This window comes from Rhinopithecus roxellana, chromosome 8 (assembly GCF_007565055.1).
Source record: "Rhinopithecus roxellana isolate Shanxi Qingling chromosome 8, ASM756505v1, whole genome shotgun sequence".
Taxonomy (NCBI): domain Eukaryota; kingdom Metazoa; phylum Chordata; class Mammalia; order Primates; family Cercopithecidae; genus Rhinopithecus; species Rhinopithecus roxellana.
Window position 1 is genome coordinate 2,755,520 of NC_044556.1, and position 26,477 is coordinate 2,781,996.

Sequence of the window (26,477 nt, forward strand, 5' to 3'; positions counted from 1 at the left end):
TTTTAGTAGAGATGGGGTTTCACCGTGTTAGCCAGGATGGTCTGGATCTCCTGACCTTGTGATTCGCCCACCTTGGCCTCCCAAAGTGCTGGGCTTACAGGCGTGAGCCACCGCGCCTGGCCTTCTTTTTGGTTTTTTGTTTTGAGACAGGGTCTCGCTCTTTTGTCCGGCTTGAAGTGCAATGGTGTGATCACGACTCTCCCGCGCTCAGCCTTGTGAGTAGCTGAGAATACAGGCATGTAACACTGTGACTGGCTAGTTTTTTAAAACAATTTTTTTTTAGAAGAGATGGGGTCTCACTGTGTTGGCCAGGCTGATCTTGAGCTCCTGGGCTCAAGCGATGGATCCTTCCACCTTGGCTTCCCAAAGTGCTGGGATTACAGGTGTGAGGCACTGTCCCCAGCCAGTCCCATCTACCTGAAAGGCAGAGGAGGTAGGACCGCTTATGCCTCGGAGTTCAAGACCAGCCTGGACAATATAGCAAGACCCTGTCTCAAAAAAAAAAAAAAAAAAAAAGAGAATAAAGGGAGTTTGATGGGGGTAGTTCCAACCACTTGCGTCCTTCCTTCTCAGTAAAGCCAGCAAGCTTGGGCTTTAGGGAAATGGAAGCCACATTGATCCTGCCCACGCCCAGCGTGAGCTCACCGTCTAGGCATGTACAGCTCCTGACCCCAAACCACGTGTGCTCTCAACCTGTGGGAGATGGGGCTACCCTGGGGGCTCGGATGAAGGCGGAGACAAGGATCCCCAGCTCTGTGGATGTCTCCACCCCAGCTTTCTGAGGGTCCCTCCCTTCTGCCAGCCCCCTGCAGCACCCCAAGCCCCCGTTGACTCAGGCAGGAAACCAGCTGGGTAGGCTTCGCTTGCTTCCGGTCGTGACGACGCAGCCCCTCCGGCATGCCCAGCTGGCAAGATTTCCTTCTTGCATTTCTTTTCTTTCTTTTTGAAACAGAAGTTCATGGACAAAGTGTCAGGGCCCTGCCGGGAGAAGTGGGCGTGCCAGGTCGAGGTGGGGGAAGGTGGAGGCAGAAGAGAAAAGCTTAGGCAAGAATAACCATATCCTTCTTTTTTTTTTTTTTTTTTTTTTTGAGATGGTGTTTCGCTCTTGTCACCCAGGCTGGAGTACAATGGTGTGATCTTGGCTCACTGCAACCTCCACCTCCCAGGTTCAAGTGATTCTCCTGCCTCAGCCTCCTGAGTAGCTGGGACTACAGGTGCCCGCCACCATGCCCAGCTAATTTTTGTATTTTTAGTATAGAGACGGGGTGTCACCATATTGGCCAGGCTGGTCTTGAACTCCTGACCTCAGGTGATCCACCCACCTCGGCCTGCCAAAGTGCTGGGATTACAGGCATGAGCCACAACGCCCGGCCAATAACTGTCTTGAAAAGCCACATTTAATAACCCCCCTGTCCCTGGGAGAGGGGAGCTAGGGAGGGACAGAGAGGACAGGGGATGGCAGGACTTGGGTTCCCACCCACCCTGCCCCCAGCACACAAGCGCAGCTCCTAGTCACATTGGTCTGTCCCGCCGGGTGCAGTGGCTCACGCCTGTAATCCCACCACTTTGGGAGGCCAAGGCGGGCAGATCACAAGGTCAGGAGATGGAGACCATCCTGGCGAACATGGTGAAATCCCATCTCTACTAAAAAATACAAAAAAATTAGCCAGGTGTGGTGGTGGGCGTCTGTGGTCTCAGCTACTCGGGAGGCTGAGGCAGGAGAATGGCGTGAACCCGGGAGGCACAGCTTGCAGTGAGCCAAGATCGTGCCATTGCACTCCAGCCTGGGCGACTAGCGAGACTCCATCTCAAAAACAAAACAAAACAAAACAAAACATAAAAACAAAATTAAAAAACTGGTCTGTCCCTTATCCTTAGGCTCCTGAATTCACACTGAGGGGGAGTGGGGGGATCCCAATGTAATAGATAAACTGAGGATCAGAAAGGTTTTAATTTTTTTTTTTTTTTTTTTTTTTTTGAGACAGAGTCTCACTCTGTCGCCCAGGATGGGGTGCAGTGATGTGATCTTGGCTCACTACAACCTTCGCCTCCCAGGTTCTCCTGCCTCAGCTTCCTGAGTAGCTGGGACTACAGGCGCCCGCCACCACGCCCGGCTAATTTTTGTACTTTTGGTAGAGACGAGGTTTCTTCATGTTGGCCAGGCTGGTGTTGAACTCCTGACCTCAAGTGATACGCCGGCCTCAGCCTCCCAAAGTGCTGAGATTACAGGCGTGAGCCACCGCCCCAGGCTGAGGCTCAGAAAGGTGAAGGGACTTGAAGCTCACACAGCTGAAAAGTGGCAGAACATGGCAAAAACTCAAGGTGTGGGTTATTCCGGAGTCTGGGGCTCCTGGCTCCAGCACTCATGAGGGCTTGGGGGAGTGCAGGAGGGAAAGGTCACCCAGGAAAGTGAAGGGGAAAATGAGGCTGTTTGGGGAGGCCCGAGGGGAGAGGTGAAGGGAGAATGGGTGAGTGGACATTCCAGACCCCATACCCGCAGTGCCTGAAAGCCCTTCCTTGCCCCTGGGGTCCTTCTCGAAGGGGCTGGCGTCAGAGGCACAAAGGGAGCCAAATTGCAGGATTCCTGGGCTGGTCGGGACGCCACCAGCCTGCGGGTGGGCTTAGCCCCGGTTAGAGGCGCCTCCTGGTGTCCAACTCCGGTGCCACATGGCACCCAGAGCCCACCCCGTCCTGGCTTCTTGCCTTTCTGATTCCAGGAAGCTAATTTTTCGAAGAGGGCGAAATCACCACTCCCTTAACATATAAAGATGAATGGGTGCTAAAATGTTTATTTCTTCCTGTTCACCAGGTCAGAAATGTTTTTTACTTTGTTTCTTCTTTTTGTGTTTTTTTGTTTCTTCTTCTCTTTTTTTTTTTTTGAGACAGAGCTTGCTCTGTCACCCAGGCTGGAGTGCGGTGCTGGAGTGCGGTGCAGCGATCTTGGCTCACTGCAACTTTTTTTTTTTTTTTTTTTTTTTGAGACGGAGTCTCGCTCTGCTGCCCAGGCTGGAGTGCAGTGGCCGGATCTCAGCTCACTGCAAGCTCTGCCTCCTGGGTTTAAGCCATTCTCCTGCCTCAGCCTCCCGAGTTGCTGGGACTACAGGCGCCCGTCACCGCGCCCGGCTAGTTTTTTGTATTTTTTAGTAGAGACGGGGTTTCACCGTGTTAGCCAGGATGGTCTCGATCTCCTGACCTCGTGATCCGCCCGTCTCGGCCTCCCAAAGTGCTGGGATTACAGGCTTGAGCCACCGTGCCCGGCCTTACTGCAACTTTTGTCTCCCGGGTTCAAGCAATTCTCCTGCCTCAGCCTCTTGAGTAGGGACTATAGGAGCGTGCCACCACGCCCAGATAATTTATTTATTTTTAGTAGAGACGGGATTTCACCGTGTTGGCCAGGTTGGTCTCGAACTCCTGGCCTCAGGTGATCTGCCTGCCTTGGCTTCCCAAAGTGCTGGGATTACAGGTGTGAGCCACCGCACCTAGCCTTGTTTTTTTTTTAAATTTCACTGATGTGGGGAACAGGCAGATGTTATGTTCAAGTCTGAAAAATATATTTTTTATTTATTTTTTTTTTTTTGAGATGGGGCCTCGCTGCATTACCCAAGCTGGAGTACAGTGGTGCGATCTCAGGTCACTGCAGCCTCAACCTCCTATGCTCAAGTGATCCTCCCAGTTCAGTCTCCAGTGTAGCTGGGACTCCAGGCATGCCCCACCACACCCAGCTAATTTTTAAAACTGTTTTGCAGGGAAAGGGTCTTGCTGTGTTACCCAGACTGGTCTTGAACTTCTGGCCTCACGTGATCCACCCACCTCAGCCTCCCAAAGTGCTGGGATTAGGCCGGGTGCAGTGGCTCACACCTGTAATCCCAGCACTTTGGGAAGCCAAGGTAGGCAGATTACTTGAGGTCAGGAGTTCGAGACCAGCCTGGGCAACATGGTGAAGCCCCATCTCTACTAAAAATACAAAAATTAGGCGGGTGTGGTGGCGCGCGCCTGTAGTCCTAGCTACTTGGGAGGCTGAGGCGGGCAAATCGCCTGAACCCGGGAGGGGGAGGTTGCACTGAGTAGAGATCATGCCATTGCACTCCAGCCTGGGTGACAGAGGGAGACTATCTTAAGCAACAACAACAACAAAATCCACACACAAACACACACAAGGTGCTGGGATTGCAGCTATGAGCTAAGGTGCCTGACCTTGAAAAAGACACTTTACAAAGCAAGCTATTCACGCAAAGGTGTGAATGGAGGCAAATTGGGTTTTCCACAGGGGAATAAGGGCTGTCAACTGAACCTTTAGGCTGGACAGGATATGACATTTGCATGTCTGTAGATAAGACCTATTTTGTATTGCTAGCAGTTCTCACAACTTAGAGAGTTGTAAAATAGTTCAAAGACAATGATATGAATCAGGTACTCCGGAAGGGTGTGTTGTTTGTAGCTAACAGGCTGAAGGAACCATTGAAGAATCATAACTCATTCACTGAAACAAAAGGTTGTAGAAGGAACCATTCCTTCATTCAATAAACACCTGCTCTTCGAGTGCCTGTTGTGAGCTGCTCTAGGTGCTTGAGATACAGCCCTGAACAGCGCCGGGGCCCTTGAGAAGCAAGGTAGAAACAGAGGAAAGTCGCAGAAAGTGACCCTGGCTAAGAAGACAAACAGGCCACTTCTGGGGGCAGGGGACAAGGAAGGCTTCCCTGAGGTGACGTCCCCGGGGGAAAGGAACTGTGGGCGCAAAGGCAAGGAGGACGGTGGCCTGGATAGAAAGGGGATACAAACTTGGTGGTGTCCCTTTTATCTGTTGTCACTAGAATGTCAGTTTTTTGTTGTTGTTTTTTTGAGACAGAGTCTCGCTCTGCCACCTAGGTGGAGTGCAGTGGCACCATCTCAGCTCACTGCCACCTCCGCCTCCTGGGTTCAAGTGATTCTCCTGCCTCAGCCTCCTGAGTAGCTGGGATTACAGGTGCCTGCCACAACGCCGGCCAATTTTTGTATTTTTAGTAGAGACGGGGTTTCACCACGTTGGCCAGGCTGGTCTTGAAGTCCTGACTTCAAGTGACCAACCTGCCTCAGCCTCCCAAAGTGCTAGGATTACAGGCGTGAACCATCACGCCCGGCCTGAATGTCAGTTCTTAGTTCTGCCTAGAACAGAGGTTGGCATGAAGTAGTCATAATAGCTGAGTGTGGTGGCTCATATCCATAATCCCAGCAGTTTGGGGAGCTGAAGTGGGAGGATGGCTTTAGGCCAAAATCGGTCTGGGGAACATAGGGAAACCCTGTCTCTGTGGAAAATAAAAAAATGAGCTGGGCGTGGTGGTGCATGCCTGTGGTTCCAATTACTTGGGAGGCTGAGGTGGGAGGATCACTTGAGTCTAGGAGTTTGAGTTTGCGGTGACTTATGATCACACCACTGCAGTCGCGCGACACACCAAGATGCTGTCTCTGAAAAAAAAAAAGTAATCACAATAAATACTGAACGAGGAGAACTTCGTTTCTCGACTTACCCATCTGGCCCTCTTCCAAATTATACTTTCCTTCTTTCCTTATTGTTTTCTTTTTTGAGACAGAGTCTCGCTCTGTCGCCCAGACTGGAGTGCGGTGGCCGGATCTCAGCTCACTGCAAGCTCTACCTTCCGGGTTTACGCCATTCTCCTGCCTCAGCCTCCCGAGTAGCTGGGACTACAGGTGCCTGCCACCTCGCCCGGCTAGTTTTTCGTATTTTTTAGTAGAGGTGGGGTTTCACGGTGTTAGCCAGGATGGTCTCGATCTCCTGACCTCGTGATTCGCCCATCTCGGCCTCCCAAAGTGCTGGGATTACAGGCTTGAGCCACCGCGCCTGGCCTTTCCTTATTGTTTTTTTTTTTTTTTTTTTTTGGAGACAGAGTCTCGCTCTGTCACCCAGGCTGGAGTGCAGTGGCCGGATCTCAGCTCACTGCAAGTTCTGCCTCCCGGGTTCAGGCCATTCTCCTGGCTCAGCCTCCCGAGTAGCTGGGACTACAGGCGCCTGCCACCTCGCCCGGCTAGTTTTTTGTATTTTTTAGTAGAGACGGGGTTTCACCGTGTTAGTCAGGATGGTCTCGATCTCCTGACCTCGTGATCCACCCGTCTCGGCCTCCCAAAGTGCTGGGATTACAGGCTTGAGCCACCGTGCCCGGCCCTCCTTATTGTTTTAAAGCTTTTTAATAAACTTTTATTCCTGCTCTGAAAAAAAAAAAAAAAAAAAAAAACTGAATGAGCCAAGTGGCCCTACCTGAAAGGCCTTAAGTCAGCTGGGTGCTTGTTGGTGGCTCATGCCTGTAATCCCAGCACTTTGGGAGGCCAAGGCAAGAAGATTGCTTGAGGTAGAAGTGTTTGAGACCAGCCTGGACAACACAGTGAGACCCCATCTCAAAAACAAAACAAAACAAACAACAACAAAAAAAACAGGCCAGGCACAGTGGCTCACACCCGTAATCCCAGCACTTTGGGAGGCCAAGGTGGATGGATCACCAGAGGTCAGGAGTTTGAGACCAGCCTGGCTAATATGGTGAAACCACATCTCTGCTAAAAAAAAATTAGCTGGGTGTGGTGGTGGGTGCCTATAGTCCCAGCTACTTGGGATTGCTGAGGCAGAATTGCTTGAACCTGGAGGCGGTGGTCGTAGTGAGCCCAGATTGCACCACTGCACTCCAGCCTGGGTGACAGAGGGAGACTCCATCTCAAAAAAAAATAAAAATAAAACAAAACCAAGGGCAGAAGTCACTTAGTGCCTTAGGTGGGCAGACGGCAAGAGAAACCAGGTTCCCTGGGTGGGGCTCAAGAATGTGTGCCCCGGGAGCTGGCACAGCCAATTCCTGGCCCTAAACAGAGGCTGGGGATTGGCTGTGAAAGGGAAGCCCAGAAAGAAAAGAGCTACCCTTATACCCTCAGTCTGGGATCTGGGCCTCATCCATCCTCCAGCCCCTCCCTGCCCCGCCAGAAACAATGAGGGCGGGGCCTTCCTGGCAGCTTGGGAAATGCCAAACTACTCAGTCTTTCCATCTGATGCTGCTTCCACTGCCGCAATTCCTGCTTTTTCAAGATGCTAAGTTAGGACTTTTTTATGAAATTTCTCTCTGCATGTCTGGGCGGGGCGGGGTGGTGGTGGTAAAATTCACCATTTTAATTATTTTTTGAGACCATGTCTCACTCTGTTGTCCAGGCTGGCATGCAGTGGCATCATCTTGGCTCACTGCAACCTTCGCCTCCCAGGTTCAAGTGATTCTCCTGCCTCAGCCTCCCAAGTGGCTGGGATTACAGGCACCCACCACCATGCCCAGCTAATTTTTGTATTTTTAGTAGAGCTGGGGTTTTGCCATATTGACCATGCTGGTCTCAAACTCCTGGACTCAAGTGATCCACTGGCCTTGGCCCTGCAAAGTGCTGGGATTACAGGCGTGAGCCGCCACGCCCGGCCTAATGCACCATTTTAAAGTGTACAGTTCAGTATAATCACAATGTTGTATAATCACTTCTGACTCCAGGACATTTTCATATTCCCTGAAAAGAAACCCCATTCCCGCTCCCTCAGCCCCTGGCAATCACTCATCTGCTTTCTCCTCCCGTGGATTTGCCTGTTTGGGACATTTCACGTAAGTGGGATGATTCAAGATATAGCCTTTTTTTGGTCTGGCTTTGTTCACTTAAGTTTATTTTCAGGCTCATTCTTGTAGTTTTCTGTATCAGTGCTTCATCCCTTTTTAAGACTTAGGATCTGGCTTTGTCGCTCAGGCTGGAGTAGAGTGGCGAGATCATAGCTCACTGTAGCCTTCAACTCCCAGGCTCAAGTGATCCTCCTGCCTCAGCCTCCTACGTAGTTAGGATGACAGGTGTGAGTCACTGCACTTGGCCTTCCTCCCTAAGGGTGACTCTTCTATTGAAGATAGACTTCAGTTGATCCCTTCATCCGGAGATGGACATGTGGGCTGTGTCCACTTTTTTTTTTTTGGAGATAGAGTCTCACTCTATCACTCAGGCTAGAGTGCAATGGCACGTTCTCTGCTCACTGCAACCTCGGCCTCCTGGGTTCAAGCGATTCTCCTGCCTCAGCCTCCTGAGTAGCTGGTATTACAGGTGTGTACCACAACGCCTGGCTAATTTTTGTATTTCTTTTTTGAGACGGAGTTTTGCTCTTGTTGCCCAGGCTGGAGTGCAATGGTGCAATCTTGGCTCACCACAACCTCCCAGGTTCAAGCAATTCTCCTGCCTCAGCCTTTCTAAGTAGCTGGGATTACAGGCATGCACCACCAAGTCCAGCTAATTTTGTATTTTTAGTAGAGATGGGGTTTCTCTGTGTGGGTCAGGCTCGTCTTGAACTCCTGACCTCAGGTGATCCGCCCACCTAGGCCTCCCAAAGTGCTGGGATTACAGGCGTGAACCACCGTGCCCAGTTTAGTTTTTTTTTTTTTTTTTTGAGACGGAGTCTCGCTCTGTCGCCCGGGCTGGAGTGCAGTGGCCAGATCTCAGCTCACTGCAAGCTCCACCTCCCGGGTTTACGCCATTCTCCTGCCTCAGCCTCCCAAGTAGCTGGGACTACAGGCGCCTGCTACCTCGCCCGGCTAGTTTTTTGTATTTTTTAGTAGAGATGGGGTTTCACCATGTTAGCCAGGATGGTCTCAATCTCCTGACCTCGTGATCCGCCCATCTCGGCCTCCCAAAGTGCTGGGATTACAGGCTTGAGCCACCGCGCCCGGCCACCCAGCTTAGTTTTTGTATTTTTAATAGAGACGGGGTTTTACCCTGTTGGTCAGGCAGGTCTTGAACTCCTGACCTCATGATCTGCCTGCCTCAGGCTCCCAAAGTGCTGGGATTACAGGCGTGAGCCATTGCACCTGGTCTGGTCTGTGTCCATCTTTTAGCTATCGTAAGCAGTGCTGCTATTTACATGGATATGCAAATCTACAAGTGAACACACCTGTCTTCCATTCTTCTGGGAATACACCTAGGAGCGGAATTGCTGGGTCATATGGTAACTCCAGAATGAATTTACTGAAGAACCACTTAACTGTTTTTCCCCCTTAAAAAGAAAAAAAAAACATAGCCTGTAATCCCAGCACTTTGGGAGGCTGTGGTGGGTGGGTTACTTGAGGTCAGGAGTTGAGACCAGCCTGGCCAACATGGTGAAACCCCATGTCTACTAAAAATACAAAAATTAGCTGGGCGTGGTGGCGCATGCCTATAATCCCAGCTACTCAGGAGGCTGAGGTGTGAGGATCGCTTGTCTGGGAGGTGGGGGTAGCAGTGAGCCAAGATCATGCCACTGCACTCCAGCCTGGATTACATAGAGCAAGACTCTCTCTTAAAAAAAACAAAACAAAAATAAGCAAAAAAAACCATTGTTAGTCTTGACTGTCACTGTGTGGAACCCAGAAAACACACTTGGGATGGGGTTTGGGGGCAGCTGCTGGTGACCCAGCACCTCTGTGTCCTTGGTAGGTGAGGTGGCCAGGAGAGGGTAAGATTGTAGGGAACCAGTCACCCTACCCCGTCTCAGGCTAGAAGCTGACTGTATGCACAGGTACCACTCCCCAAAGAAAAGATGGGCTGTAGTTCAGTATCACCCTGACTACAGCCCATCTTTTCCCTGTGCTATGACCTTGACCTGGATCCAGCAGAGGGAGAAAAGGTCATCAGACCAGAGATCCCAGAATATTCCATAGGCACTGTGTGGCACAACAGACTCAAACAATTTGGAGGTGGAGAAACCCCAGGATGGGCAGAAGTGAATTCTGGTCTTGTGACAGTGACAGGTAGCAGAGGGCCAGCTGAGAGCATGGATCGGGACTCTGCCAACTACAGGTTTAATTCTACTCTAGAATGTTATGCAGGACCTACACAGGGCATCCTGCTAGATGACATGTATAAAGCATTAGAACTGGTGGGGCGTGGTAGATCACACCTGTAATCTCAGCACTCTGGGAGGCCGAGGCAGAAGGATCACTGGAGGCCACAAGATTGAGACCAGCCTGGGCAACTTAGCAAGACCCCACCACTACAAAAAACAATAAATCAGCTGGGCATGGTAGTGCATGCCTGTAGTTCCAACTACTCGGGAGGCTGAGGTGGGAGGATGACTTGAGCCTAGGAGATGGAGGCTGCAGCGAGCTATGATTGTTCCACTGCACTCCAGCCTGGGCGACAGTGTGGCCTGGCTCACAGGTAGTGCTACCGCTGGCTGTCCTCTCTCCCTTACAGTTGGCACTTTTTTTTTTTTTTTTTTTTGAGACAGAGTCTCACTCTGTCGCCCAGGCTAGAGTGCAGTGACCGGATCTCAGCTCACTGCAAGCTCTGCCTCCCGGGTTTACGCCATTCTCCTGCCTCAGCCTCCCGAGTAGCTGGGACTACAGGCGCCCACCACCTTGCCTGGCTAGTTTTTTGTAATTTTTTTTAAGTAGAGACGGGGTTTCACCGTGTTAGCCAGGATGGTCTCAATCTCCTGACCTCGTGATCTGTCCGTCTCAGCCTCCCGAAGTGCTGGGATTACAGGCTTGAGCCACCGCGCCTGGCCAGTTGGCACTCTTTATCCAGGTAGCACCATGTGGTTTCCAAATGCATTCCAGTTCAATCAGCACCGTGGTCCTGTGAGGTGGCATCTGACCTACTGATGTCCAGCTTGACTCTGGTTGTGTCCCCAGGGCTGAGGACTCGCCAGGAGGAGGGAGTGAGTCACCCGGGGTTAAATGGAGAAAAGACTTTCCCGGCTCTCAGGCTCAGGGTGGGGGGTGCAGAAGCCCAGTTGTCCCCTGGGCACGTGGCTGCTAAAGGCGGTGGGGTGGGGTGGGGCACGCCGGGCCACGTCACTCATGGAGACTTGTGGGCTCACCCGGCCTGCTCACCTGAACACAGGACTGCAAGAGGGATGACAAAGCCAGGTTTATTGTTCTGGGTTAAACCTGTGGAGGCAGGAGCTGGGAAGGGGCATGGGGACAGATGAAGCTGGTGACTGTATCTTCCTGGTCATTGCTGGGTTCTCAGCACCCTTGGCCCCCACTCAAGTTCTAGGTGAAGCCCAGTGCTAGGGGACGGGGTCCTCTTCCTGACAGTGCAGCCTGTGGGATCACTTGTAAGATCCAACACGGAGGTAGGGGGTGGGGTGTTGGCCTGCGCTGGGGCCAGCGTCCTCAGGAAGGTGTCTTGGAGGAGGTGGTGGCAGCCGCCCCATTCTTCTTGGCCGGGGTCTTCAGCAGTGCCAGCTTCTTGGGCAGGCTGCTGCTGGCTTTCATCACCACGTCATGTTCGATCTTCTTCCGGATCCCGACTTCTAGGTTCTGAGGGACAAGCACAGGGCAGTCAGACTGTGACCTGGGGCTGAGAGAGGGCCTGACCAGTCACCCTCTTCCCAGCTACAGCTCGCAGGCGGTTAGATCAGCAACTATCCCCTCAAACTGCCCCTGACTGTGGGTCTGGTGGCTGGGGTTTAAGTCCTGCATTCTCTGGGGCCTCCACACACACAAAAATCCTCACCTCTGCACCTTGACTTCTAAACCTCTGCTCATGCCCGTTTTATGGATGGGGAAACAGACTGCTGCAGCCAGGAGGCACTGGTTGCCCAGGTCCCTAAACCAGATAGGATCCAGCGTGCCCACAGCCTCTCGTCCCCGCCTTTAGGTGGGTGCCTCCTCTGCCCCAGGTCATCTCTGCTTTGCAGACAGCAAGCTGAGGATCTGAGGGGTGGGCAAGGGAGCTGGCAAGTAAGGCACAGATGTGGGACAAAACCAGCAGTGTGAACCCCAAACTAGTGGCTCAGTCGCCTTCCCCAGACTGCCCCTGCCCTGCGGCTATGAGTTCCAATGGGCTGGGTGTGGTGGCTCAAGCTTGTAATCCCAGCACTTTTCAAGGCGGAGGCAGGAAGATCACTTGAGCCCAGGAACTCGAGACCAGCCTGGGCAACATAGCGAGACCGCATCTGTACCAAAATAAAAAATTAGCACAGTGTGGTGGTGCGTGCCTGTTGTCTCAGCTATTTGGGTGGTCGAGCCCAGGAGGTCCAGGCTGCAGTGAGCTGTGATCGTTCCACTACACTGCAGCCTGGGGGACAGCGTGAGACCCTGTCTCAAAGAAAAAAAAAGTTCTGGCTGGGTGCAGTGGCTGTAATTCCAGTACCTTGGGAGGCCGAGGCGGGCGGATCACCTGAGGTAAGGAGCTTGAGACCAGGCTGGCCAACACGGCAAAACCCAATCTCTACTGAAAACACAAAAACTACCCAGGTGTAGTGGCAGGCACCTGTAATCCCAGCTACTTGGGAGGCTGAGGCAGGAGAATTGATTGAACCCGGGAGGCAGAGGTTGCAGTGAGCCCAGACCGCAGCACCCAACTCCAGCCTGGGCGTTAAGAGCGAAACTCCATCTCAAAAAAAAAAAAAAAAAAAAAAAATTCCAATGAACACAATCACCAGCATTGGGACAGCTAACCAGGTACCTGGGCGCAGGGGTCATGGAGCCGGAATTCAGTGCGTGTACTGGGACAACATAAGCGTCAGTGGTGTGATATGTTACACCGTTAAAGGATGGTTAAGTGCACTTTGACAAAAAGGAAACAGGAGTGAGGAGGAATGGGTACAGGTTACCATCAAGGCAGACCTCTCTGAAGTGAGCTGGAAGAAGGCAGCAGTGTGGATTATTGGGAGAGGAATCCAGGCAGACGAAGAAACTGCCAGTGCAAAAGTTCTGAGGTGGGACAAGGAGCCCAGGAAGGGCTCCGGGAGGGAGGAGACAGGGGCCAGTAAGGCTAGAGGGAGTGGAAGCAGACGAGGGCCGATTCTGCAGGGCCTTGGGGCTGAGTGAGGACTGGGCCTTTTTCCTGGGTGAGGTGGAAGCCATGGAGGATTCTGAGCCAAGGAGGGAGGGAGCCGACTCAGGTGCTCATGGGCACTCTCTGGCTTCTGTGAGGACCAGGTGGGATCCAGGAGACAACAGAGAAGGTAGCTGCACTGGTCCAGGTGGAAAATGATGTGGGTGGGACCAGGTAGGGGCCAAGGAGGTGGGAGGCAGGTGGATTTTGGATTGATTCTAAGGGCAAAATATGGGCGAGCCCAGTGGCTCATGCCTGTAATCCCAGCACTTTGGAAGGCCGAGGTGGGCAGATCAAGAGGTCAGGAGTTCGAGACCAGCCTGGCCAACATGGTGAAACCCCACCTATACTAAAAATACAAAATAAATACATACATAAATAAATAAATAAATAAAATAAAATAAAAATAAATTAGCCGGGCATGGTGGTGCACCCCTGTAATCCCAGTTACTCGAGAGGCTGAGACAGGAGAATCGCTTGAACCCAGGAGGCAGAGGTTGCACTAAGCCAAGATCACACCATTGCACTCCAGCCTGGGCGACACAGCGAGACTCCATCTCAAACAAAACAACAAAACAGAACAAAACAAAACAACTAAGGGCAAAATGGATGGGACGGGACCGGGATGTGAGAGAAAGGAGGGATTCAAGGATGACCTATGGCATTTGGAAGGAAGTGATCACAGGTGGAGGAGGGCAGAATGGGAAGGGAGGATCAGGAACTTGGTTTTGGACATGCTGAGTATGAGGTTCCCCACCCCATGGAGGTAAGCCGGCCGCTGGGTACCCAGTTCTGAGGAAACTGATACTCTGGGGAGACGAAACAATTTGCTCAAGATCACTGGGCAGTTTCAAACCAGTTTGAGTACAATTCAAACCCAGGTTTGACTCCCACCAAAACCAATTTTAAATCTCTTTCCAACTTCTTTACAAGTTCAGCCTTACCCATCTACACATAAATGTTGCACTTAAAAACAACCACAGGGCGGCTCACGCCTGTAATCCCAGCACTTTGGGAGGGAGACGCAGGAGGATGGCTTGAGGCCAGGAGTTCAAGACCAGCCTGAGCAGCATAGTGAAACCTGTCTCCACCAAAAATACAAAACAAAATTAGCCGCGTATTGGCGCACACCTGCAATCCTACCTACTAGGGAGGCTGAGACGGAAAGATTGCTTGAGTCCAAGAGGTTGAGGCTGCAGTGAGCTATAAATGGGGCCACTGCACTCCAGCCTGTGCAACAATGAGATCCTGACTCAAAAAAAATTACAACCAACGCACCTCACACTTCTTTGAGCCCTCTGCTGTTGTTAGAGGTTTACAAAGCTGGGCTTTCAATTCCCTTCCCATGCCACCTCGCTCCCTTCCTGAGTTCCATTAAAGAAAACAGTAACAGGCCGGGCGCGGTGGCTCACGCCTGTAATCCCAGCACTTTGGGAGGCCGAGACGGGTGGATCACGAGGTCAGGAGATCGAGACTATCCTGGCTAACACGGTGAAACCCCGTCTCTACTAAAAAATACAAAAAACTAGCCGGGCGTGGTGGCGGGCACCTGTAGTCCCAGCTACTCAGGAGGCTGAGGCAGGAGAATGGCGTAAACCCGGGAGGCGGAGCTGAAGTGAGCTGAGATCCGGCCACTGCACTCTAGCCCGGGCGGCAGAGCGAGACTCCGTCTCATAAAAAAAAAAAAAAAAAAAAAAGGAAAACAGTAACAGCAAGACGCTGACGTTATTGGAACACTTTTTGCGCCGCAGGTCTTGCTTCTACGAGGCTCTGTTGAAGCGGTAAGTGGTGTTCCTGCACCCCTTGCACAAGGAAGAAAAGGGAGGCTCACAGAGCTGGGAGTCCTCCAGGTCTCATCCCTTGCCCTTTGCCGATCCCTGTGCTCCTTCCCTCGCCGGCCTCCAGGTTTCATCCCTCGTCCCTAGCACGTCCCCCAGCCCCTATCCCTCGCCAGCTTCCATCTCTTGCCCCTCTGCGCCCCGGGCTCCATCCTTCGCTCCTAACGCGGTCCCTGGCTCTATCCCTCGCTCCTAGCTCGTTCCCGGGATTCATCCTCTTTCCTCACCGACCCCCGGGGTCCACCCCTCGCCCCTCGCCGTCCTCCGGGCTCCACCCTTCGCCCCTCGCCGTCCTCCGGGCTCCACCCTTCGCCCCTCGCCGTCCTCCGGGCTCCACCCCTCGCTGCTCGCCGCCCTCCGGGATCCATCTCTCGCCCCGACACACCTTCTTGAGCTTTTGCTGCTGCACGACGCGCGCCTTCTTGGGAGCGATAACACGACCTGGGGAAAGATGCGCTCACGTGAGGCCTGGAAGCCGCGGGTCCACCTCTCCCCCAAGTCCCCGGGCCGCTCCTTACCGCCTTTTCTCGGGCCCCGATTCTTTTCAGAGGCCGCCGCTGCCGTCTTGCTCTTTGCGGGCTTTCGCGCCTGGAACTTGCGTTGCCCCTGCGCCATGATCCGGCACGCAGCGGAAGAGGCGTGGCTGTAAGCAGTAGTAGCCGGAAGGCACGGGGAACCATGGGATACAGCGGGGCGGAAAAACGCAAGACCTCACCGGATACAATGTGGCACAGAGTTAAAGAGACAGTATCCCATGAGAGTAGTGGATCACAGCCGGAGTTTTCAAACATTACCAACAAAAAGGTGACAATGATAAAGCTAACGTTTATTGAGTGCTTATGTGTTTTAGAAAACTTACAACGTTTTATGATCTTTACACATAAAAACTCAGACTAGGTTTAGGGTGCGGCACTCACCTCTGGTGCGGAATTTAAGAAGGTCCAAAAACTTTGGTAATCATAAACAATATTTTCAAGACTTAAAAAATATTTTAATATCCAAAATAATGAAATTGTCAAACTACATCCTGCAGACCGGCAGCATAATTATGTAAATAAAATTAGAGTGGAACCAGGGTATTGAGGTCAGTAAGCTCAAGGCACAAGTGCAGGGTTCCAGCCTCTTCAAAATTTCATTTAGGCCGGGCTCAGTGGCTCACGCTTGTAATCCCGCACTTTGGGAGGCCGCGGTGTGCGGATCACCCGAGGTCAGGAGTTCGAGACCAGCCATGACTAGCATGGTGAACCCCTGTCTCTAATAAAAATACAAAAATTAGCCAGGCATAGTGCCGGACTCTGTAATCCCAGCTACTCGGCAGGCTGAGGCAGAAGAATCGCTTGAACCCAGGAGGTGGAGGCTGCAGTCAGCCGAGATGGCGCCACTATACTCCAGCCTGGGCAACAGAGCGAGACCCTGTCTCAAAAAAATATTTTTTTTGTTTTGTTCATCATGGATTTTTCTTTTTTTTCCAAGAGATGGGGTCTCACTCTGTTGCCTAGAGTGAAGTGCAGTAGTGCAATCAAAGCACACTGCATCCTTGAACTCCTGGGCTCAAGCCATCCTCCCACCTCTGCCTGAGTAGCTGGGGCTAGAGGTGTGAGCCACCATGCCCAGCTCATTTTTTAAAAAATTTTGTTTGTAGAGACAAGGTCTCACTATGTTACTCAAACTGGTCTCAAACACCTGGGCTTAAGCAATCCTCCCACCTTGGCCTCCCAAAGTGCTGGAATTACAGGCATGAGCCACCAAGCCTGGCCTCATCATGAATTTTTGCATTAATTTTGATTTTTAAAAAATACTGCTATAAGGCCAGGTGCAGTGGCTCATGCCTGTAGTCCCAGCACTTTGGGAGGCTGAGGTGGGGGGGATCATTTGAGGTCAGGAGTTCGAGACCAGCCTGGCCAACATGGTGAAATCATGTCTCTACTAAAAATAGAAAAATTAGCTGGGCATGGTGGCGCATGCCTGTAATCCCAGCTACTCAGGAGGCTGAGGCAGGAGAATTGCTTGAACTGGGGAGGCACAGGTTGCAATGAGCTGAGATCACACCACTACACTCCAGCCTGGGTGACAGAGTGATACTCTGTCTCAAAAAAAAAAAAAAAAAAAAACCAAAAACAAAATATTGCTTTGAAATATTTTTTATCTTGGTTGCTGAGCATTTTTGGTGTCTTCTTAAAATTCTGCCCTGGAGGTGTTACCCTAGCTCCAGCTCTGACCTTAAGAGGGAGGTACTAGTGTTACCCACATTTGTTTTTTATTTTTTAATTAATTCTTTTTTTTTTTGAGATGGAGTCTCGCTCTGTGGCCCAGGCTGGTGTGCAGTGGCGCGATCTCGGCTCACTGCAAACTCCACCTCCCGGGTTCATGCCATTCTCCTGCCTCAGCCTCCCGAGTAGCTGGGACTACAGGTACCCGTCACCACGCCCGGCTAATATTTTGTATTTTTAGTAAAGACGGGGTTTCACCATGTTAGCCAGGATGGTCTTAATGTCCTGACCTCGTGATCCGCCTGCTTCGGCCTCCCAAAGTGCTGGGATTACAGGCGTGAGCCACCACGCCCAGCCTGTTATCCACATTTTATAAATGAGGAAACCAAGGCACAGAGAAGCGAAGTGACTTGCCCAGGATCATACAGTGGAAAAGGTGGCAGAGTCAGGATTTGAATCTGGGCAGCCTGGCTTTAGATGCAGGGCTCTAGATGGAAGGCCCTGTCTGAGCTTCCTGAACTAGGAACAAGTGTGGTCAGGGGCAAGAAGGTCAGCTTTTGGGTAGCTGTTCAAGAAATGTATTAAAAAACCTAGAGAGGCAGGCTAGGGAGAGCTGTGTTGATTACATCTGGGGTCCATCTAGGGTTCCATTCCTGGAAGAGATGGTGGTGGTTAGGGCTGCCCGGAGCTCCTCAGGGGCAAAGACCCCCAGTTCTGTGATGATGCCGCCAGTGATGAGGTCATGGGGGGTGACATCGAAGGCAGGATTCCAAACTCCAATCCCTGCAGGGGAGAGAGGGGAGCCAAGGAGGCAGGAATTTGCTTCTGTGAGAGTTCTCAGGTTGTGGTCACCTGTTTCTATCACAGTGGTTCTTGGTATTGGGGAGTCCTTGAAAACCTAAGGATTCTCACCCCAAAAGTACATGCAGGCATGGACATTGTACCCAATAGTAAGTTTAGACTCACCACTGCTCCTAGACTGTCACTGCCTAAGAAGAATTCACAGTCCTATACACATCTATCCCACTTATTTTTTTATTTTTTGTGAGATGTAGTTTCGCTTTTGTTGCCCAGGCTGGAGTGCAGTGGTGCAATCTCGGCTCACCGCAACCTCCACCTTCTGGGTGCAAGCAATTCTCCTGCCTCAGTCTCTCGAGTAGCTGGGATTACACGCATGCACCACCATGCCCGGACACTATTTTTAGTAGAGATGAGGTTTTTCCATGTTGGTCAGGCTGGTTTCAAATTCTCGACCTCAGGTGATCTGCCTGCCTCGGCCTCTCAAAGTGCTGGGATTATAGGCGTGAGCCACCGTGCCTGGCCTATCCCACTATTTTTTTAGTTTTATTTTTAATTATTATTATTATTTTTTGAGACAGAGTCTCATTCTGTCACCCAGGCTGGAGTACAGTGGTGTGATCTCGCCTTAGTGTAACCTCTGCCTCCTGGGTTCAAGCGATTCTCCTGCTGCAGCCTCCTGAGCAGCTGGGACCACAGACAGCTGAGCCATGGTGCACCACCATGCCTGGCTGTTTTTTTGTTTTTTGTTTTTTTTTTTGAGATGGAGTCTCGCTCTGTCGCCCAGGCTGGAGTGCAGCGGCCGGATCTCAGCTCACTGCAAGCTCCGCCTCCCAGGTTTATGCCATTCTCCTGCCTCAGCCTCTCGAGTAGCTGGGACTACAGGCGCCCGCCACCTCGCCCGTCTAGTTTTTTGTATTTTTTTTTTTTTTTAGTAGAGACAGGGTTTCACCGTGTTAGCCAGGATGGTCTCGATCTCCCGACCTCGTGATCCGCCCGTCTCGGCCTCCCAAAGTGCTGGGATTACAGGCTTGAGCCACCGTGTCTGGCCTTTGTTTTTTTGAGATGGAGTTTTGCTGTTGTCACCTAGACTGGAGTGCAGTGACATGATCTCAACTGTGTCTCCCAGGTTCAAGATATTCTGCCTCAGCCTTCCAGGTAGTTGGGATTACAGGTTCTTGCCATCTCGTCCGGCTAATTTTTTTTGTATTTTTAGTAGAGACGGGGTTTCACCACATTGGCCAGGCTGGTCTCGAACCCTGGACCTCAGGTGATCCCCCCACCTCAGCCTCCCAAAGTGTTGGGATTACAGGCGTGAGCCACTGTGCCCGGCCTTTTTTTTTTTTGTGAGACAGAGTCTTCCTCTGTCGCCCAGGCTGGAGTGCAGTGGTGCAATCTCGACTCACTGCAAGCTCTGCCTCCCAGGGTCATGCATTCTCCTGCCTCCTGAGTAGCTGGGACTACAGGCGCCCGCCACAACGCCCAGCTAGTTTTTTGTATTTTTAGTAGAGACGGGGTTTCACCGTGTTTGCCAGGATGGTCTCGGTCTCCTGACCTTGTGATCTGCCCGCCTCGGCCTCCCAAAGTTCTGGGATTACAGGCATGAGCCACCACATTCGGCAATTTTTGTATGTTTTTAGCGGAGACATGGTGTCGCTCTGTTGGCTAGGCTGGTCTGGAACGCTGACCTCAAGTGATCCGCAGGCCTCTGCCTCCCAAAGTGTTGGGATTATAGGCGTAAGACACCGCATCCGGGTGCATGGACTAATATTTAAAGGGCCAGTCATTGATCTAAATGTCCTGTGGGTTAATTCACTGATGGCCGTTGGGTTTATGCAGCAGGTTCTAGCCAAAGCCCATTTTACAGATAGGATCAGTGAGGATCTCAGGGAATTAGAGAATTTAGGGAACTTGCTAATGGTTGCACAGCCAGGAAGTATAGGCAGCTAAGAAAAGTCTTGCAGCAAGGCATGGTAGCTCACACCTGTAATCTCAGTGCTTTGGGAGGCTGAGGCAGGAGGATCGCTTGAGGTCAGGAGTTCGAGACCAGCCTGGGGAACACAGCAAGACCCTATCTCTATGAAAATAAACAAATAAAAATAAAAATAAGTCTAGAAATATCTTGTTTTTTCTTTTCTTTGTTTTTTTTTTGAGACAGAGTCTCACTCTGTTGCCCAGGCTGGAGTGCAGTGGCGCAATCTCAGCTCACCACAACCTCCGCCTCTCAGGTTCAAGTGAGTCTCCTGTGTCAGCCTCCTGAGTAGCTGGGATCACAGGCGGATGCCACCATGCCCAGCTAATTTTTGTGTTTTTAGTAGAGACAGGGTTTCACTATGTTGACCAGGCTGGTCTCGAACTCCTGACCTTGCGATCTCCCTGCCTCGGCCTCCCAAAGTGCTGGGATTACAGGTGTGAGCCACCTCGCCTGGCCATCTTGGTTTTTCTTTACCAACACGTGGCCAGGCAGATATTCTTATTTCCTCTTAAGAAAACCTGAGTGGAGAATAGCAAGACAGTTGTTCAAGACCATTCATATAACCGGTTAGTTGTAAATTCTGATGTTGGATCTGACCTCCAGGATGCACCTGTTAGAAGAAGTGGCTTGGGCCAGGCATGGTGGCTCACACCTGTAGTCCTAGCACTTTGGGAGGCAAAAGCAGACTGATTGCTTGAGGTCAGTAGTTTATAACTAGCCTGGTCAACATGTTGAAACCCCATCTCTACTAAAAATATGAAAATTAACGAGGTGTGGTGGCGCCCACCTATAGTCCCAGCTACTCAGGAGGCTGAGGCAGGAGAATTGCTTGAACCCGGGAGGTGGAGGTTGCAGTGAGCTGAGATCACACCACTGCACTCTAGCCTGAGGGACAGAGCAAGACTCCATCTCAAAAAGAAAAGAAGAAGAAAAAGTGGCTTGTAGGAGCTGTGTATGTTCCAGAAGGATGACAAGGCCCTGCATATCACCTGCCTCCATGAAGTGCCCAGAAGCTGGGGTGTCGCCTGAGGGGGTGGCTTACCGGGTGCCGCAATCCGGACCCCATTAACATCAGTCAGCTCCTGGGCTGGTCGCTCTTCAATAATGATCTCCTTGCCGGTCTCCAGACGGAGGTCACATGAGGAGCTGGGGGCAGCCACGTAGAAGGGAATGCCGTGGTGCTTGGCGACAATGGCCAGCTGGTAGGTGCCCACCTTGTTGGCTGTGTCACCATTGGCAACCACGCGGTCAGCTCCCACGACCACGGCTGGGGAGGGGGTGCATGAGAAGTTGGGGGTCATTACCTGGCCCCATGCCCCAGAGCCCCACCCCCAGGGCTTACCCCCCAGGACTTTCTGTCTGCTTACCTGACACGCCCCTATGGGCCATGGCAGCAGCCACCATGCTGTCGGCGATAAGGGTGGCGGGGATCTGCTCATAGACCAGCTCAAAGGCCGTCAGCCGGGCTCCCTGGTTATAGGGCCGGGTCTCCGTGCAGAAGGCGTGCTCCAGGCGGCCCAGGCTGTGCAGTGAGCGGATCACACCTGTGGGGGCCCCGCACACCAGGAGAAGGCCCCGGGGAGGGGCAAACAGACAAGGTGGTCCATTGGTTAGGGGTGCAGGCTCCTAGACTGGGCGTGGATTGTCCAAGGCTTACCGAGCACAGTCCTACCCAGGGGCCTTCGCAGTGGCAGTTCTCTCTGCCTGGTACGCTCTTCCCAATGCTCGCATACTTCTGTTTCACGTCTGTTTAAAGGACACCTTCTCGGTGAAGCCTTCTCTGATCTCTCAGTTTTGCATAGCAATCCCCACACTTCCAGTGTCCTGCTGTCTGTCTTTAGCATTTATCACCTTTTTTTTTTTTTTGAGATGGAGTCTCGCTTTGTCACCCGGGCTGGAGTGCAGTGGCACAATCTCGGCTCACTGCAAGCTCTGCCTCCCGGGTTCACGCCATTCTCCTGCCTCAGCCTCCCGAGTAGCTGGGACTACAGGCGCCCGCCACCACGCCGAGCTAATTTTTTGCATTTTTAGTAGAGACAGGGTTTCACCATGTTAGCCAGGATGGTCTTGATCTCCTGACCTTGTGATCCACCCGCCTCGGCCTCCCAAAGTGCTGGGATTACAGGCGTGAGCCACCACACCCGGCCCCAGCATTTATCACCTTCTAACACCTCAGGTGTACAGGCAGTCCCCCTTTTCTGTGGGTTCTCCATCCATGGACTCAACCACGTGGATTGAAAATATTTGAAAAGAATCGCTGGAACCCAGGAAGCAGAGGTTACAGTAAGCCGAGGTCGTGCCACGGCACTCCAGCCTGGGTGACAGAGCAAGACTCTGTCTCCAAAATAAATAAATAAATAAAAAGCAATCCTCCCATCTCAGCCCCCTCCTGAATAGCTGGGACCACAGGTGCATACCACTACACCCAGCTAATTTTAGTATTTTTTGTAGAGATGGGGTTTTGCCATGATGCCCAGGCTAGTTTTGAACCCCTGAGCTCAAGTGATCTGCCTGCCTTGGCCTCCCAAAGTGTTGGCATTACAGGCTTAAAAATAGAGACGGCGTCTTGCTATGTTGCCAAGGCTGGTCTAGAACTTCTGAGTTCAAGCAATCCTCCCACCCCAGCCTCCTGATTACAGGCCTGCACCACCACTACACCTAGCCAATAACAACAATATACATAGTATTTACATGGTACTAGCTATGATATGCAATCTAGAGATGTTTTAAAATATAGGGGTGGGCTGGGCGTGGTGACTCATGCCTGTAATCCCAGCACTTTGGGAGGCCGAGGCTGGCAGATTACCTAAAGTCAGAAGTTCAAGACCAGCCTGGCCAACATGGTGAAACCCTGTCCCTACTAAAAATATAAAAATTAGCTGGGTGTAGTGGCTCACGCCTGTAATCCCAGACACTCAGGAGGCTGAGGCATGAGAATCTCTTGAACCTGGGAGGTGGAGGTTGTAGTGAGCTGAGATCATGCCACTGCACCAGCCTGGGTGACAGAGCAAGACTATCTAAAAAAACAAAAACAAAAACAAACAAACAAAAAATATATATATGGATGGGCCGGGCGCGGTGGCTCAAGCCTGTAATCCCAGCACTTTGGGAGGCCGAGACGGGCGGATCACGAGGTCAGGAGATCGAAACCATCCTGGCTAACACGGTGAAACCCCGTCTCTACTAAAAATACAAAAAAACTAGCCGGGCGAGGTGGCCGGCGCCTGTAGTCCCAGCTACTCGGGAGGCTGAGGCAGGAGAATGGCGTGAACCCGGGAGGCGGAGCTTGCAGTGAGCCGAGATCGCGCCACTGCACTCCAGCCTGGGGGCAGAGCGAGACTCTGTCTCAAAAAAAAAAAAAAAAAAAAAAAAAAATATATATATATATATATGGATGTGCATAGGTTATGCAAATATGATGGCATTTTATATTATGGACTCGAGCATCCATGGATTTTGGTATCTGTGGGAGGTCCTGGAACCAGTCCCCCACGGATATTGAAGGACGACTGTATTTATCTTGCCTGTTGACTGTTCCTGCTGCTTGCCTGGGATCCCTGAAAGCAGAGGTTTTGTCTGTTTTGTTCACTGCTGCGTCCCCAGCAAATGGAAGTGTCTGAGCACAGCAGGTGCTTACTAAATGCTGTGTGAGTGAATGAATCAAAGGCAGAGGTCTTGCCATCAAGCCCTCAGTTCCCAGGGATGAAGGTGGGACTCAGGCAGGTAGGGAAATTTCCTGGGAGATTTAGGGTCAAGTGGAATCTGCTGCCTTGGCCCCCTACAGCCCACTCCCCCTGTCTCCTGGTCACAGCTACCTGATCTTTCTCTGCTTACTCCCTTCTCCCCAGTTCCTCTTGGAGTCCACATCCTGCCCCGGCTCTAGGCATATGGCTCAGGCAGCGCCCATCGAATGACTGCTCTGGGATGGGCAGTTGGCCCTAGTGGACCCCCTGAGATACAAGGAGACTTTTCTAGTACAGGAGGCTCTTTTCCTCCTGATTTGAACCCTAACAGCCCCCTGCCAGCCCATGGAACCTGAAGATGAAAGAGGGCAGAGCTGAAGAACAGAGATAGATAGGTCCTGATGCTACGGGTTGAGCCCCTTGACCTAGCCATACCTGAAGCCAACCATATAAGTGTTTCTGTACTAGAACTAATACCTTCACATTTTTTTGTGGAGAAAGTGGTTGGGGTTTGGGATTCTTCCTCTTGTATCCAAAAAAAGTCCTAGAAGGCCCTCCCCTACCCCCTTAGGAGGCCCTCTCACCTAGGGCTGTACCATAGCCAGCGGTGGCCAGAGCACCGGTGTTACAGTGGGTCAGCACAGTCACCTTGCCACCGCTGGGGGCCACCCGCTCCAGAAGGTGGCGGGCTCCCAGGTCCCCAATGCTTCGGTTGTCTCTGAGGTCTTTCTCCAGCATGTCCTCGGCGCAGCGGATCACTCTGGGGCCGACAAGAAATTTTCAGCACCAGCCACCAGGCCCCAGGGCCCAGGCCAACCCCTTCTCTCTGCCCAGCGCTGCTGTCCTGGAGCCCTCCTGCTCAAAGTCTCTCATTGCTGTGGGGCCTGGACCCTTCCGCCACGGCCACCGAAGTGTCACTCCATTCATCCAAACACATGTTTACGGAGCAGTTCCAGTGTGACTCAGCAGTAAACACGACAAAAAAAAATCCCTGCCCCTATGGAGTTGACACTGGGGTGAGGGAACCAGTTGATGAATAATAAAATGAAGGAAAGGACGGTGGAATTACGCAACAGAGAGAGGTGGGCGAGCTGGATCGTATAGGATGGTGGAGGAGGGCGCTATGGATACCTGGCCTGCACCAATGGCACGTGCAAAGGCTGTAAGGCAGGATTGAGGTTGGTGGGGTAAAGTGACATTGCAGGGAGGGGCTGGAGCAGAAGGGAAGTGGGGGGAGAAAGATGGCAGGAAGGGGATCAGCACAGGAAAAAAAGTTCCTCAAAAGCAGAAACCAAGAGAACAAGGTGACACCAAAAAGGGCCTCCAAGGGCGGATAAGGGGTTGGGTGTATTCAGGGGAGGCACGATTAAGGAGTTGGGTTTCCGGGCCAGGCTGACCAGGCTAGACTCCGGGCTCCATCTTTGGGGCAATGGACAAGGGACTTAAGGGCGCCGTGCCTCAGTTTCCCCATCTGTATAATGGGTCACTGTACTTAAAAAGAGTCAATATGATATCTGCTCAGCACAGTGCCTGGTACCAGATCCCCGTACCTCTCCCGGACCGCCTCCTCCGTAGCGCCCTCCCGCTCGGCCTCCCGGGCTGCAGCGTCAGCCAGGTCGCGGGCGGCGCGGGCCATGTTGACAGCGGTGGGCCGGGCGGTGACGAGGAAGTTCAGCTTGTCGCGCACGAAGGCCACGAGTGCGGCGAGTCCTGGACCCCCGGCGCCCGCCTGCAGCTCCACGGCGAGACTGAGACAGCCCACCAGGGCTATGGCCGGGGCGCCCCGCACCTGCGGGGAGGGATTCGGAGGTCGGAGGCTGCAGGCGCGGGCGCATTCCCACCGCCAGCCCCGCCGCCCCGCCGCCCCGCCGCCCCGCCGCCCCGCCGCCCCGCCGCCCCGCCGCCCCGCCGCCCCGCCGCCCCGCCGCCCCGCCGCACCTTCATGGCGCGGATGGCTTCCCAGGCCTGGCGCACCGAGCCCACCGCCTCGTAGCGGCTCTGCTGGGGCAGCAGCAGCTGGTCTAGGATCTGCAGGGAGCCCCGCGAGTAGCAGATCGCCTCCAGGGTCATGGTGCAGCAACCAAGCCCAGCACAACCCACGGGGAGTGGGAGTTCTGCGCGCACTTGAGGGAGCGGGGCCGTGGGCGGAGCCTCCCCCTGAAAAAGGGACATGCGCATGCGCATCCAACCCGACCCCCACAGGTTCCCAGGACTCGCCGTCCACGTGGCCGAACCCACTGCAAGTCTCCCGCCAAACCCGGACGGAGTGAGCCGCCTCCTCGGAACCACAAAAGTGGCAGCATTTATGGAACGCCTACTGCATACCAGGCCTTGTGTTTAGCATCCTGCAGTCTAGAGTTAAGGGTGTATCCCCAGTGGCAAGGTAACATCAAGTGTTCAAACGAAAGAATTTGTTAAATGATCTTCCTTCTTCAAGGTTGAGGGGGAGGCAGTGGGGAGTCGTGTGCCCCTTGATGGATGCACGGCTGTTTCTGGGCCATTTTCTGCTCGGTTTCATTCAAAAGTAACATGCAGGATGGGCGCTGAGGCTCACGCCTGGAATCCCAGCACTTTGGGAGGCCGAGTGGGGCGGATCACTTGAGGTCAGGAGTTCGAAACCAGCCTGGCCATCATGGTGAAACGCCATCTCTACTAAAAATACAAAAAATTAGCCAGGCGTGGTGGCGGGCACCCATAGTCCCAGCTACTTGGGAGGCTGAGGCCGAAGAATCACTTGAACCCAGGAGGCAGAGGTTGCAGTGAGCTGAGATTGTGCCACTGCACTCCAGCCTGGGTGACAGAGCGAGACTCAGTCTCAAAAACAAAACAAAAAAAACCCCAAAAGCAACACGCATGGGAGGCTTTTCCATGGGCCATCCCCGGGCTGGGGATAATAAAAAGCTCACACCTGTGTGCTCCAGCCCCCGCTGCATGTGGCACAGATCCTGGGTACCCCGTGCACCTTGTCCCTGGCCTTGTGTGTGTGGTTCCTGGCCCCCTTTTCACCCTTCACACTTGGCCCATGCCACCTCCTCCAGGAAGTCTGTCCTGATTCCTGGCCAACCTGAACCACCACCTTGAGACTCTTGCCACTCTGGGAAGGGACCACGTACATGGTCACAGCTATGACCCTATACCAGAATTTGCTGATGAGAGGCCTGTCAAG

At 52.6% G+C, this 26,477-nt stretch overlaps 2 protein-coding genes across 3 annotated transcripts; both read right to left on the bottom strand.

The window, feature by feature from the left end:
* Positions 1-10,873: 10,873 nt before the first annotated feature.
* On the bottom strand, positions 10,874-15,562 carry C8H19orf53 (chromosome 8 C19orf53 homolog). The gene is made up of 3 exons (XM_010361605.2): positions 15,164-15,562; positions 15,031-15,086; positions 10,874-11,285 (listed from the first exon to the last, which is right to left on the bottom strand). Exons 1-3 carry the CDS (start codon positions 15,258-15,260, stop codon positions 11,139-11,141), a joined length of 300 nt encoding a protein of 99 aa, XP_010359907.1. The 5' UTR covers positions 15,261-15,562; the 3' UTR covers positions 10,874-11,138.
* Positions 15,451-25,490, bottom strand: MRI1 (methylthioribose-1-phosphate isomerase 1). Of its 2 annotated transcripts, none has more exons than XM_030935809.1 (6): positions 25,250-25,490; positions 24,862-25,100; positions 21,286-21,374; positions 20,996-21,172; positions 20,671-20,895; positions 15,451-17,638 (listed from the first exon to the last, which is right to left on the bottom strand). In XM_030935809.1, exons 1-6 carry the CDS (start codon positions 25,487-25,489, stop codon positions 17,478-17,480), a joined length of 1,131 nt encoding a protein of 376 aa, XP_030791669.1. In that variant the 5' UTR covers position 25,490; the 3' UTR covers positions 15,451-17,477. The 2 variants fall into 2 exon arrangements, with proteins under 2 accessions (XP_030791669.1, XP_010359906.2); XM_010361604.2 differs by lacking the exon at positions 21,286-21,374 and adding an exon at positions 23,896-24,071 and having other exon boundaries at positions 25,250-25,483.
* Positions 25,491-26,477: the final 987 nt, after the last annotated feature.